A 15,721-nucleotide genomic window follows, 5' to 3' on the forward strand; every position below is an offset into this window, starting at 1 on the left:
ATCGATAGTTGTTGTCGTCTTGGCCAAGTAAGTCTCTGGTTGACTTTGGGTAGAATTGAAACCGCTATCTTCAGACAATTCTCGCGTCTCTATCCACTGCGCCACATATACTAAATATAATTAGATCCTTCTTAGACAATAGGACCATTCAAGTTGTCATTGATGGACGTACATGCAAGCAGCATTAATGCGGGAGTGCCTCAGGGGTCGATCCTTGGATTACTATTATTCCTGATATTCATAAATGTTTTTTCTCTTATACCATTGTGTCCGAGAGAGGTATATTTTCTCTATAACATGCATGAGGGAAGAGCGGATGTAATTAAATCTAAGACAATGGTAGAATCGTTAGAAAATGGCCTCTAGACAGTAGTGGAATGGGGATGCAAATGGATGTAGCATCTAATGCTAGTAAGACTAAGCTGTTCCCCTATAACAATTCCAAACCACCTCCAACTACTGATATCTATGACAAATAAGACCCTACCTGAGAATTCTTCCTTCAGACTACTCAACCTGTCATAATATGAACTGGAACAAATACATTGAGGTCATTGCAAAGGCTGCTGCAAAGAACCCAAAATGTGGTGATTGTGAACAAAGAGAAAGTTCAGAAACAATGTAGGAAAGTTCCCAATTGGATCAAATGATGTTCAGAGATATTGGATAAACCTTACCAACTTGAATGAAAGAATTGCATCTCAAAAATGACGGAATTTTGATAGGAAATGTAATTCCTGAATGAAGCATGCATAGACAAAGAGTGCTCTACCAGAAATATACGTCAAAAGGCACCGTGGCTGATAACTATCGGCTGATTACCTGCCTTTCATTCATGTAAAAACTTGACAGGCATTTTGATAGATGAGATTTATGAATATCTGGAACAATAAAACATCATGTATATATATATATATATATATATATATATATATATATATATATATATATATATATATATATATATATATATTAATGTATTTATTTATTTATTTCTCTCGCAGTTATCAATGGATATGGTTACGCCAATCTAATGGGTTTGGACATGTGTGTCGGAGATCGTGTGATGTGGAACCTGTTTAGTGTCGGTAGTGAGTTTGATGTTCACACCGTCTATTTCCACGGACACACCTTCTACAGACACACACAAAATTATGATTCACAAGAACTTTCTCCACAAATATCGAAAACTGTTGTCATGGACATCAATAATCCAGGTAAGATTTAAATTACTCCACGCATACATGCCATAGTAAAGAAATTGAAAATAATAGAATACATGTCATTTTTTTAAGTAATTCGATGCAATTCTTTTTAATATTTTTATGCGATAAGTATTGAGAATGACGTTATTATTTAGAAAGTCATTCTTAACTTGGGAAGTTGGTGTTTTGTAACTATTCTGTACTTTCACCTAACAATTTAATAAACAAAAGTTAAACTTAAGCAGGCAAGGAACAGTAATGAAACATTATTATTTAGAAAGCCATTCTTAATATGGGGAGGGAGGATGTTTTCTAACTATTCTGTACTTTCGGTGCTAATGCACTTACTGATTCGCGCTATTTTTTAAATCGTATTTCCAAGTTTAATTAAAGTTTTATGATATGCTTTTTATTCAATTGTAAGGTTAAAATACAGAATAGGTACAAAACACCCTCCTCTCCCCATGTTAAGAATGGCTTTTTAAATAATAACGTTATTATTTCAGCACGGATCACTCTCTGCATGAGTACCAATTAATGCTTTGTTTGTTTGTTTTTTTGTTTTTTTTACTGGGGGTTTTTTTTGTACTTTTTTTAAGAAAACCTTTTTTAACAAAAATTGCAAGTACACTTTTTTTTTACAGAAGTTGTTTTTATATAAGAAAATATGAATGCTTTTTCTTTATTAAAGAAATTGGGTACTCATGCACTTATTAATCCGTGCTGAAATAATAACGTTATTATTTAAAAAGCCATTCTTAACATGGGGAGAAGAGGGTAACCTTACAATTGAATAAAAAACGGTAAATTTTTAGATTAGGCCCACCTCCACAATTTTCTTTTAAATTACGACTTTAAAGGTTTTCGACTATGTTGAATACGGAAATCGCATTGAAATTTTGCAGAAATAAGTAGTTATCGAGATATAAAAAGTTGTATACTGCATTGTAATCTCTGGCGGCCATCTTTTTTACGCGCCTGCGCGCACGTCATAAACAAATCTACACGCGTAACAAAGATGGCCGCCAAAGAATACAATGCATAAAACAACTATTTATATCTCGATAACTACTTACTTCTGCAAATTTTTAATGCGATTTCCGTATTCAGAATAGTCGGAACCCATATAAGTCGTCATTTAAAAGAAAATTGTGGAGGTGGACCTAATCTAAAAAAAATACCAAAAAAACATATAAAACTTTAATTAAACTTGGAAATACGATTTAAAAAAATAGCGCGGATCAGTAAGTGCATTAGCACCCATTAATCGACTAACTAAGCTCCGGCTACAATGTTGAACGCGCCGTTCACATTGTTTTGTTGTGTGTGTGTGTTTTTTTTTTCAAGATAAATTCAACTTTCACAATATCTTTTTTATTTTTTTTATAATTTCACGATATCTTTTTTAATAATAAATTGTTAGTTTAAAGCACAGAATAGTTAAAAAAAAAAAAACACCATCCCCTCTCTATTGTAAGAATGGCCGAAAAAAAATATAAAAATATTAGGTACTCATGCAGAGAGTGATCCGTGCTTAAATAATAACGCTATTATTTAAAAAGCGATTCTTAACATAGGGAGGGAAGGGTGTTTTGTATCTATTCTGTATTTTAACCTTACAATTGAATAAAAAAACATATCATAAAACTTTAATTAAACTTGGAAATACGATTTAAAAAATAGCGCGAATAAGTAAGTGCATTCGCACCAGAAATTGTTAGGTGAAATACAGAAAAGTTTCTACAAAGAAACCCATTATTTTTTCAGCCATTCTTACCAAGGGGAAGGGATGGTGTTTTGTCACTATTCTGTGCTTTCAACTAACAATTTATTAAAAAAAACAAAAAGTAAATTTTCACATTAGGTCCACCTCCACAATTTTTAACATGGGTAGGTTAGGGGTGTTTATTCCGAAGGCCGTTCTTACCATGGGGAGAATGGTGGTATTTATTCCAAAAGTTGTTTTTAACAGACGAAAGACAGGTAAAAGATTAAAATACGTCGTTAGGCATGGGTGTTGTTTATTCCGGAAGCCGTTCTCAATATGAGAAGGTTGGAAGTGTTTATTCATGGCCACCAATGAATTATAGTGCATAGTACAGGTCTTTATATCTCGAAAACTACTTGCCTCTGCAAATTTTAAATGAGATTTTCTTATTCAGCATAGTCGAAAATTGTGGAGGTGGAACCAGTGTAAAAAAAAATAACCCCCCCCCCAAAAAAAAAAGATATCATGAAATTTAAATTTAAGCGCGGTACCAAAAATAAAATTAGACAGAAAAATACTCTCTTTGGGTTTATACTTGCACAAAGACTTGAAAAAGTTGTCAACAAAAACAAATATATAACAAGTAAATATTTTCAAAGGAAAGATAAGTTACTTTTCTACCTAATTGGATAATTTTTAGTGTTTTTATTAGTTTTGTACTACTGTACATACGGATTCAAAAAATTTGTCAAAGAATAAATGTATAACAAATATTATCAAAGGCAAGATATGTTACTTTATTACCAAAATGGATAATTTTTTAGTTTTTTATGTAAAATGTTTATTTGGCTCGAAAAACACAGCGTTTACTGCTATATTTGAAAATTACAAATGGCAGCAGACTGCGTTAAACACGTCAAATTTGGGAAAATGAGTTAAAACTAAAAAACTATACAAAATACTGTTAAAAACCACTGAATACATGTCTGCCTATGTCACGGTAATATATATTGAGTGAGTTCCTGACAGTATTTTGTTTAGTTTTTTTTACTTTTAACTCATTTTCCCAAACTTAATGTGTTCACAGTCTGCCGCCATTTGTATTTTTCAAATATACCGATAAACACTACATGTTTTCAGATCGATTAAACACTTTAACTGAATAAAAACACTAAAATCGTATCCAGTTAGGTAGAAAAGTAACTTATCTTGCCTTTGATAACATTTATTTGTTATATTTATTTTTCGACGACTTTTTCGTTTCTGTGTTTAGTAATACGAACCCGTTTTATTTACTGTAAGTTTAGTCGGCTCGAAAAACAGTGTTTATCAGTGTATTTGAAAAATACAAATGGTGGCGGACACTGTTGATGATATTAAGTTTGGAAAAATGATTTAAAACTAAAAAAACTATACAAAATACTGTCAGAAACCCGCCGAATATGTCAGCCTATATAATCAGTTGGTGTCTGACACTGTTTTGTATAGTTTTTTTAGTTTTTAACCGCTTTTCCCAAACTTAACGTATTCACTAGAGTCCGCGACCATCCGTCTTTTTCAAATACATCGATCAACACTGAGTTTTTCGAGCCGAAAATTTACATTAAATAAAAATACTACAAAATTATCCAGTTAGGTAGAAACGTAATTTACCTTACCTTTGCTTTCATTTATTCGTTTTTGGACAACTTTTTCGAATATGTGTATAGTAACCCCCCATCGCCCAAATATTAATTAAAAACTCACATTTTTTAATATAATAATAAAAAAAACTCGTTTCAACGTTTTAGAAAAGTTCGGCTTAATCCACTGAATGTTGGTCGAGCCTAAGCCATAATTGGATCTGGACCCAATTCTGCAAGAGTACCATTTTTTTCTTTCTCATTTTCGCCTTTTTTTTTTTTTTTTTTTTTTACTTTTTCGAGTGGAGAGTGGATTGCTGTACTAAGAATATAAGAAACGTGCATTTTCTCTTTTTATTAGAATTTTCCATTACACCAAATTGAGCCACAGCAACGCGTGGCAGGGTACAGCTAATATATATATATATATATATATATATATATATATATATATATATATATATATATATATATATATATAACTGATAAACTAAATTTTCACCAGAGACTGTATATTCTACTATTTCTTATATTGTATATCCTCAATAAAATTGAACTTATTTTCTTGTTGATTGACTGGGTTATTCTTTCTAATATTTCCTTTTCCTCTATAAAATTTGGTAACCCTCACATAATTCGAACACGCCAGAATCTTCTGAGTACTCGAGCGTTCTTGCGTTTCAATATTTTCGATTACAGGTAAATGGGCTATTGTTTGTCGCACCATCGTGCATTATCAAACTGGGATGCATGTTCTCTATAATGTGAAAATGTGTGGCACGCAGAGTCCCTGGTTCAACTTGAAACCTTTACCAAAACTGGCCGGGCGGGTTCGGCGTTATTACATCGCTGCTGAAGAGATTTTGTGGCAGTATGCACCTTTGAAACGAAGTCTCATCACAGGAGAGAAAATAACTGAAGAACACAGGTAAGTAAGATGAACGGATTGAATTTAATGTAAAAGATTTTTTTAAATTAGTTTTTCTGTTCCCTCTCTGTCTGTCTGTCTGTCTGTCTGTCTCTCTCTCTCTCTCTCTCTCTCTCTCTCTCTCTCTCTCTCTCTCTCTCTCTCTGTAGAATATTAACTATTATTAAACAGTATTGTATTCGTAAGTGTTAACAATGGACTATTCCAATCTTCTGTTTTATAGTTACATTATTGCATTGGATTATTAATAAAGAGAGAGTAAGAGAGTGATTTAACAAATCGTGATAAAAATATACAGAGAGAGAGAGAAAGAAAGAGAGAGAGAAAGAAAGAGAGAGAAAGAGAGAGAGAGTAATAAGCAGAAATTTATTAAGAGAGGAATGACTTTGGGAGTAAATTGTAAATTACAGTTAAACAGAAGTTAAAATGGGGTTTTATTTCAAACATTCGAAAAACAAGGACTATTTTAATATTCCTTGTTTATATATTAATACGATAGTGTGTGTTTTATTTTGTGTGTCACGCTTGCATCATTTTTCTTCCGAGTGACTTTTGTTTAATTGTTATGGACTTCCATTTCTTATAATGAATAATTTTACCAAAGAATTATTCATAAGTTTTGGTTTCGGTTCCGATTCAAGCTGATGCAACCAAGTGATATGGCTATATATATATATATATATATATATATATATATATATATATATATATATATATATATATATATATATATACTTTTGGGGGGATTTTTGAAATCAGAACTTTACATTATATAAAAATCTATAGAACAATAACTCTACAATAATTTAAACACAATCTGCATAAATTAAAATATGATACTTAAGCGTATTTTATGGCCGGGCTACGCCGGGCGTTCCTGCTAGCTTAGATAAATACTTTTGCAGTTTTAACAAAAGAGCTACAATAAAATCAGAGCGTCTCCATTTACACTAAATATCCACAGAATGCCAACATCAATATATTACATACGAAAGAGTCCGTTGTGAAATTTCCACATGTCCCGTTAGTTATTATATTGTATTGATATAATAATATTACTAGCAGAAGTACCTGTTGTTGACTGGGTTCAAAAAAAGCCTAGAGAAAATGGACTGTGATTAACGAAAATATGATAGGATATGAAAAGGAGGGGATTATAAAGAGAGAGGTTTTTAATACTCAAAAATTTTACTCTAAGCAAAATATGATGAAAGTAAAGATAATTTTTGCGAAAATATATTTTTTTGTATCAACTTTGTTTCAATTCGTAGCCAAGAGTGACCAACAAAATGATGTTTTCTTACAAAGAGAAAATGTTATATATATAATAATATAAATGTACAAGAAATAAATGTTACCATAGTTAATAAAAGTTACTTTTATGGTAGAAAAGTTCATTGGTTTGTATTTTTAAGTAGTTTGTAAAAAAAATTTTTTTTTTAATTCACGAACCGGTTTAAAAAAAAATCAAAATGGCAGCGACTTTGAAATAGAGAGCCCCGTTTTCAATTTGAAGGAGGGGCACCTGAGCATTCTGTGTTAACAATTTAAGAGATTTCCGTCACGTAAGGAACATTTATAAACATATTTTAATGTTTTCCGTTATTTTCTGCTTGAGGAATATTCGATTATGGCATGTGTAGTTTATATAAAAATTCACTTGAGTAGTTATCGCCTCAAATTTCGTTTTAATTTCGATTCGCTGAAATTATTTCAAGTAAAGACCATTAAAAACTATTTAAAAAAAAAAACAGGAACAGAATTTTTATTGACTATGATAACATTTATTTCTTGTATATTTATTTTTTCGGGCAGTCATTTGTTGGCTTTTCTGCTAAACACTCTTACTAAATAATAATATCGACGAAAAATTGAAAAGCAAAGAAACAAAACAGTTTTGAAAAATAATGAAGATTTGCTTACTTTAGTAAAATAATCAGAAACAGCAAAATGGCATATTAAAAAAGTAAATACGTAATTACTTTAGTTTTTTAAAGCAAAGAATCGATATAAATATGAATAAGAAGAAAATGGCGCCCTTTTCAAGCAGAACAGCTCCGTTTCAGTTTTACAGTATTGAACGCTGTAGTATTGCGCCGTCTGATTCAGGGTTGTACTATTGTAATGTAAAGAACACGCAGAAAGGGTTGTAATCAACTGAATTCCTTCTAGTACACTGACAAACAAAGCTTAAACGGATATATAGATAAAAATAAAAAGGTTATGTAAATGTTTTTTTAAAGTCACGTAATCACGTGAGCAGGATTTTTTCCTTCTTTTGACACGATAACAAGTAACATTCTTATTTTTTATTATTTATCTATTTATCTATTTTCGAAAGAGTGCCACGTGCAAGTGGAGAAGAAAAAAAACAGAGTTATGCAAAATTTGTGTCGAGAATAGTCTAAAGTTCTGACTTTCACTTTAATAAGAACGTGAATTTATGAGGTGAATTTATTCAACACAATATGATTCAACTCAAAAAAATAAATAAAAGTTAACGTGAATTAAGATTAAAGTTAAGGTGTTATTGTGGACCCTCACCCCTTTTTGAAAAACCTTGTTAAACTTTGTGACATATTTATATTCTATGGAGGTCACAATAATTTTATTATACCATATTTCTTCAAACTGAAACATAATTATCAAAGTATACTTACGCAAATAGATATGAAAAGTCTTTGTTAAAGTTTGTACCGTATTTCCATGGAGTACAAGCGCGAACGCAGACTCCACAGTATTATCATACCATCCCTATTTAAGTTGAAATATACTTATCAAAGTATTCTTATGTACATCTATATCAAAAACCCTATATATATATATATATATATATATATATATATATATATATATATATATATATATATATATATATATATGATGATGATGATGATGTAAAAACCTTTGCTCTGTTTTGTGGCGGCCATTGCACCGGCAAGAATTAGCTTTAACACCAAAAAATGTGGTTGGTTTTACATAAAGCCTTCACCATATAACTTGTGACGTAAAGAAAATAGTTTTTTGTGACATAACAGAAACATTTATATGAAAGTATATTAAACTGAAAAAGAGTATAGATAGATTTCTATGAGTCGTTCTGTTTATAATTGTTTATTTTTGAAAAAAAAAACATTGAATGATATGAATTGATTTCCAAACAACTTAGTAATAACTAAGCACTAACTTTAAAATAAAATATAAAAAATAAAATTAAAATTAATTTAATTTGAATTAAAAATTAAAAGAATACTCATCCAGAATAAAAATTAATCAATTAACCTGGAACCAGAGAGAGAAAAACAACTTTTACAGATGAACAGTTAGCTTATCTTTATTTTTGCAATGATAAGCATATATATATATATATATATATATATATATATATATATATATATATATATATATATATATATAACTACTTCATTTACTCACATAAACCTAATATACGAAAGTATAGATTTATGCGTAAACTTTAAGTATTTACTTCAAAAGTGCTCAATACGTAGGTAGAGCTAGTTAGTAATTTATAAAATATATATGGCGATTAAGCTACACTGAATATTCTGCGTTTCATCCACTATAGGATTCGTCAGGCTTATGCGCATAAGCCTGACGAATCCTATAGTGGATGAAACGCAGAATATTCAGTGTAGCTTAATCGCCATATATATTTCATAAATTACTATATATATATGTATATATATATATATATATATATATATATATATATATATATATATATATGTATGTATGTATGTATATATTTGCTGTTGTTGTTTTTTCAAACGATAGATTCGGTAAATAATGGCTTCGCCTCGAAGCTAGATTTTAGGAAGTCGCCCTAATGAGTTTGGACGTATATATAATATTTTTTTATTTATTTTTTTATTATTTTTAAAAAAGTATATATATAATTATATTAATGAAATACGTTCAAATGTATTGAATTAAAAACTAATATCTTTTTAAAAGTGCTCAATATCTATTTAGACTTTTTATAAGTAAAATCATATAAACATCAGAAATACTTAACCGTATTAATCTACGTTTCGACGATGTATTCAGCCAAATACACACACACACACACACACACACACACACACACACACACATATATATATATATATATATATATATATAGAGAGAGAGAGAGAGAGAGAGAGAGAGAGAGAGAGAGAGATCTTGTTTTTGTTTTTGCGATGGGTTTTGAATGAATTCAATTATTTACGAAAGTGCGTTTTTACCTAAATGCGAGTTGGGAATAACTTTCCCTTTAGCACATTTGGTACTCTCATAATAGTGAGCGGCATATATATCGTTTTAAAAGTGGATAATTATATTTTAAAAACCATATATATTTATATTTATATGATATAACTATTATACTTATTTACTATTATTTATTATTATTAGGGAAGAGTTTATCTACATCCGTAGTGGAGATGATTTCATTGGTGATGTTTACAAGAAAGCAGTGTTTCGTGAATATACCGATTCCACTTTCACGAAAGCTATAGAAAGAGATCACGACAACATTCACCTCGGCATCCTTGGCCCTTTCATAAAAGCCGAAGTCGGAGACACCATTAAAATCCTTTTCATGAACAAAGCATCTCGTCCTTATTCGATGCACCCACAGGGTGCCCGCTACGACAAAGCGAATGAAGGTCAGGTCTATCTTGATGGCCATCCGAATAAAAAGAGTGGCCGAGTTCCACCAGGACAGACTTTCGAATACACGTGGATTATACCTGAATCTTCCGGTCCTGGACCGGGTGAGGCCAACTGCATTCCTTGGATGTATTATTCATCACAGAATCCAATAAGAGACCCCTATACAGGATTGGTCGGTCCACTCATCATTTGCCGTAAAGGTATTCTGGACGAAAGCGACTCCCGAAAAGATGTTGATAAAGAATTCGTTTTGTTCTTCTTCATCATGGATGAAAATATGAGTTGGTATTTGTCTGATAATATTGCCAAATTTGCACCGGCTCGTCTTAATACAAGTTTTGCCAACGACCCAACATTCTATCAAAGTAAGTATTGACCTTCTGAATTCTAACTTTTACTAGACTACCCGTGACCCGTTGGGTCAGTATGTTATAATAGCTGTGAAATTAATGTATGAGCGTGACACTTGTGACGTAAAGAAAATAGTTTTTTGTGACATAACAGAAACATTTATATGAAAGTATATTAAACTGAAAAAGAGTATAGATAGATTTCTATGAGTCGTTCTGTTTATAATTGTTTATTTTTGAAAAAAAACATTGAATTATAAGTGGTTAGCTATACTTATAGGTAAATGTGCACTGAACAGATACCATAATACTTAAAGTTAAATTCAAATTTTGCTGTATCTTCTAAAAAAAAACAGTTGGGACGCTGAAATCGTACACAGTAAAACAATATGTTTTATTGTCGCGTTGATTATTTATTTGTAACGCAAATTTTAAAAAACATGTTTTTGGGGTTATTTATTTATGTTGGTAGTGTAGAAGAAAATGTATGAATGTTTTTTAAGAAAGGTGTATTAAAAAATAACTTAAACGTAATACGGAAGTGAACGATGTAAAACAAATGCAGAAAGTATTAACAATTGTTTATTTGGATAATTTAACGCGAAAAAAAAATGGGGCGCCGAAAACGTACATAGTAAAACAATAGGTTTTATTGTCGCGTTAATTATTTGTTTATGTACGGAAACCATAAACCGGATGTTGGGTTACAACACCCGTTACAAGGTCATTTGAGTTTTATAATTATATAGATTAAATTACGAACGGGATTATTCCAGAATGAATAAAGATTTCTGTTAATTCCTGCTCTCAACCATGAACAACGTATTACTATGTTTATACATCTGTTTTTGATATATATTATTTTTATCGTTTTCAAATTCAAATGATTATATCAGGTCGGTTGAAAAGTTTTTGCCAATTTCAAATTTTATGTTGAAAATCAAAACGTGTGTGTGTTTTTGAAAATCTTTATTCATGAAAGTATTACATATATCTTGGCAAAATCATCCCCCGAAGCAGCAACTTTATGGCAACCTACCTGCCATATCTAATACCATCAGGGAGACACGCCTACGATTTGCCGGTCACTGTCCCAGGAGCAAGCATCAATTGTTGAGTGATGTATTGCTATGGACTCCACGACATGGACACGCAAGCAAAGGACGACCTAGATTCATATACATCCAGCAAATAGCACACGACGCCAACTGTGAACCTGAAGATCTGAGGCAGCTGATGGAAGACAGGAAACTCTGGAGAGGAAGGGTCACATTGGTCCGTGCAAGGAGCCCGTCTTGATGATGATGATGATGATGATGATGATGATGATGATGATGATGATGATGATGATGATGATGATGATGATGATTCATGACCATAACAATCTTTGCTCTCTATAACTTGATTCCATCGGCTTATAAATGTCTCGCTTGTAAAATTCTACAGGTTTTCATGCGTAATCTCTTCTCGTGATGTTAACCAAAGATTATCTAAATGGCTTTCTAATCTTCCAAATAAGTGATAATCCGAGGAGTTAGGTCAGGAGAATATATAAGATGGGGTAAGATTTCCCAACCAAATTTTCATAGAAGATCTTTGGTCAAGAGTGATGTGTGAGGATGCATACTATCATGATAGCAGATGACTCCCTTTCTAAGGAAGTCATTTTGGAGTCGAGATTGGTGAGAATATTTCAATGTAAATATGAATGATGCTTTAAAAATTTTAAAGAAAACGTTACAATTGAATCAGGGTGATATGTTCCATTAATAACCATATGCATAAAATAAATTACAATGGTTTTAAAATGGCACTTCTACAACTCGGCAACAACATTTGCACCGACCTGATAAATTAAAAGAGAATTAAGTAAAATGTTGTCTTGTGTGAAATCCTGAGTACAATGTTGTTCAATGTATGATTATGACTTAGCTGTTGTGTGAGACAGCATGTGCGTGGCATCACTATCCTCCTGATCCGGACGGTGGTGGTGGTGGTGGTGGTGGTGGTGGTGGTGGTGGTGGTGGTGGTGGTGGTGGTGGTGGTGGTGGTGGTGGTGGTGGTGGTGGTGGTGAAGAAGAAGAAGAAGAAGAAGAAGAAGGGTATTCATTTTCACTAGTCATAACCATAAAGCAAGTGTTAAATCAAGTGCCCTAATCTGTTTGTTCACCATGTCTGGTGTCACCAGTGCCCCGTTCATATCAGAGTCGATATTCTAAATCAGTCTGTTTTCGAAAGGCATTGAATAAATATTTCAAAAATATAATCAATTTCGAGATTATCTGGATTATTGATCTGGTTCCTTGTAATAATGTGATGTTAGGAGCCATTGTCACCAGTCATAGCCATGAGGCAAGTGTTAAATGGTCTGTTTCTTTGTCTACTGGTATCACCGCTATTCTGTTTATATTAAAGAAAAATCGCTCTAAATCGGTCTGTTATCAAGTGGGAATGAATTGATAATTCAAAACCATAATGCATCCGAACTGATTTGTTGCTGTTAGTATTGCTAATATGTTATAGCCATCAGGTAAAAGTAAAGTCTTTGTAAAGACGTTGATTGCAGTTCATTATTTCTGTAAATTTATTTTTCCTCTTTAACTATTGAGCCTATAGAAAACCAGAGGTCATTCCTATGAACATATTTTGCATTTACGATTCGAAGTTAACACTGCAGCGTCTTCTCGAGCTAAAATATTCACTTTTCGTCTGCATTCTAAAAAAAAACTTATAATGGACTCTCCTTGCCTTATTATCTCAGTTACGTAATCCTGAACTGAAATCTGATGAACTAGTTATTTTGATGTTTCTTTTTAAGTTCGTTAGAACTTATGTAAAGCGTCACATAAGCAATCATGGGGAGTGAATCGTGAACATTCCTAGAAAACGCTATATTTAGATGTTCTTTTATCATGTTCACTCATTTCAACATAAAAGACAGAAGAACCAGTTCAGTTGATTCAAGTAAATATGAAATAGTAATGTACACATTGCATATTAGTCATGTTTAAGTACGTACGTGAAAATGTGATCGTAAATGAACAAAACACCTGATCATGATTGATGACAATATTCTAAAGAGTAATTCTTCAACGAAAAAGAAATACAGAAATTACTGTGAATATTGTTATTTAAGTCTTGAGTATTTTGCATTTATATTCTTAGTGTCGATTGAAACTTTAACGTGAAGAAGAGTGTCACTTAGAACGGAATTTATTTAGACAACTGGCCTCGCTGGCAATTCTAGAATGTACAGTCTTACTGTAGATCACTACTATAGATCACTACTTATTACTGTAATGTTATCGAAAGCGTTCTCATTTCGTTTTTCTTCTCGTCTGTTGACCCCGACGAAGCACCAAACAAATAAAAGAAATACTTTGAACTCACTTTTTGGGTTTTTTTTTTTTAGAGACACTTTTATTTCCTGTCAATGCTTTCGATTTTACATAACACATTTCTACGGGGCTGTTCCTGGCTAGCGGGAATTCATTGTCGTCTGCTTTCCTTCTGTCTACAGTTCATGCCGTCACATCTCTCCCACCCACTCTCTCTCTCTCTCTCTCTCTCTCTCTCTCTCTCTCTCTCTCTCTCTCTCTCTCGCTTACTGCTGCTGTCTCCGCGTGACGTCACCAGTCCTGCTACCTCCTCCTGCTCCTTTCTCTATTTCAGGGCTGTTCCCGGCTAGCGGGAATTTATTGTCGTCTGCTTTCCTTCTGTCTACAGTTCATGCCGTCACATCTCTCCCACCCCACTCTCTCTCTCTTTCTCTCTCTCTTTCTCTATCTTACTGCTGCTGTCTCCGCGTGACGTCACCAGTCCTGCTACCTCCTACTGCTCCTTTCTCTATTTCACTGCAGCAATTGCTGTCTACGCGACTTCACAGCACATTATGGTACATTCCTACAGATTTACTTGCATATATATAAAGTAGAGGTTAATGTAGTTCCAACTAAAGAAATGTGTATATTCAAAACAACTACAGCTACCCAACATTTATTACTTTTTTAATTTTGTTTAATTATTATCAGCTTAAACGTTATTTGGGCTCGTCTTTGAAAATCCGACAAGCTAACTTTATGTGTTAGATAAAAAAAGTAAATCAGCATGTTACGGATTTTTTACCAGCTTGATTCTGGTGTCTTATGCATTTTTTTTTAATCAAATATTTACGCAATGTTGCCCAACACGTTATAGCCTCAGTCATAAAATAGATTAAAGAATATGAAGAACTTCAGCTCGCTTTTTCCCGTTGTAACAACGGCAATTATATACTCATTCCCCACCACGGGTGACTTCTCTTTACGGCTGTGACGCCAACTATGACTCTAACGTGATCTCAAACGTCATCCACGTCTTTAATGTGTTCTTTTTTCTTTTTATGGTCTTCTTCTTTACCGTTGTTCTGTAGATGCTTACCTTAGTCTCGTTATAAGATCAATATATTGAAGCACCTCCATTCCTTGTCATATAAATCTCTTATTAATACACAGATGAGTTCCGGTGATGTGTTGAGAAAAGCTAACAATTGTGATTTTCTTCTCACAGGCAATTACCTCTTCACTATAAACGGTCGAATTTATGGCAATACCAATGGTTTTACTATGACAGCCGGTGACCGAGTGGCTTGGTATGTGATGGCCCTGGGTAGCGACAAAGACATCCACACTGCACACTTCCATGGACAGACTTTCCTGCAGTACAAAGATGGCATACACCGAGGTGATGTCCTCGAGGTATCACCAGCCGTGGCTCGCACCATTGAGATAGATGCTGACAACCCTGGAACTTGGATTCTACATTGCCATGTCAACGAACACATCATTGGAGGCATGGAAATGACTTACACTATATTACCAAGTAACCTTTAAAAGAAAAATATCACCACTGTTAAGAATCTTTGTCTTTTTTATTAATGTTTTTCTCCTTGTTTCATTTTCTTTTTTGTATTTCTATTCTTATTTGTTACTCAGAACTAAGCAATTGATTTTATTATTCATACAAAATCACCTTTAGTCTATTTGTAACATACATATATCAAGATGAATATTCAATCATGCTTACTATGCATAGAATAGAATTTTTGCATTCTTTAACAGTATACAGTAGAACCCCGCGATACGGTGGCCCTAGGATACGATTTTTTCAGGTTACGATGTTGTACGATGTTTTTCCAAATCCGGTTACGGTATTTGCCCTGTCTTACGGTGTGGCCAAAAAATTCCAAAATT

The 15,721-nt window shown here is 32.7% G+C and overlaps 1 protein-coding gene across 1 annotated transcript in view; it reads left to right on the forward strand.

Moving 5' to 3' along the window:
* The window catches only part of LOC145283965 (hephaestin-like protein), a 53,199-nt gene extending 37,838 nt beyond the window's left edge, over positions 1-15,361 (forward strand). The window contains exons 10-13 of the mRNA XM_080133063.1: positions 1,005-1,217; positions 5,235-5,463; positions 9,880-10,505; positions 15,039-15,361. Of these exons, the coding sequence (XP_079989189.1) occupies positions 1,005-1,217; positions 5,235-5,463; positions 9,880-10,505; positions 15,039-15,361 (1,391 nt within the window). The remainder of the gene's footprint in view (positions 1-1,004; positions 1,218-5,234; positions 5,464-9,879; positions 10,506-15,038) is intronic.
* Positions 15,362-15,721: the final 360 nt, after the last annotated feature.

Source organism: Euprymna scolopes, chromosome 8 (genome assembly GCF_053919585.1).
Source record: "Euprymna scolopes isolate OS-2025 chromosome 8, ASM5391958v1, whole genome shotgun sequence".
Taxonomy (NCBI): Eukaryota; Metazoa; Mollusca; class Cephalopoda; order Sepiida; family Sepiolidae; genus Euprymna; species Euprymna scolopes.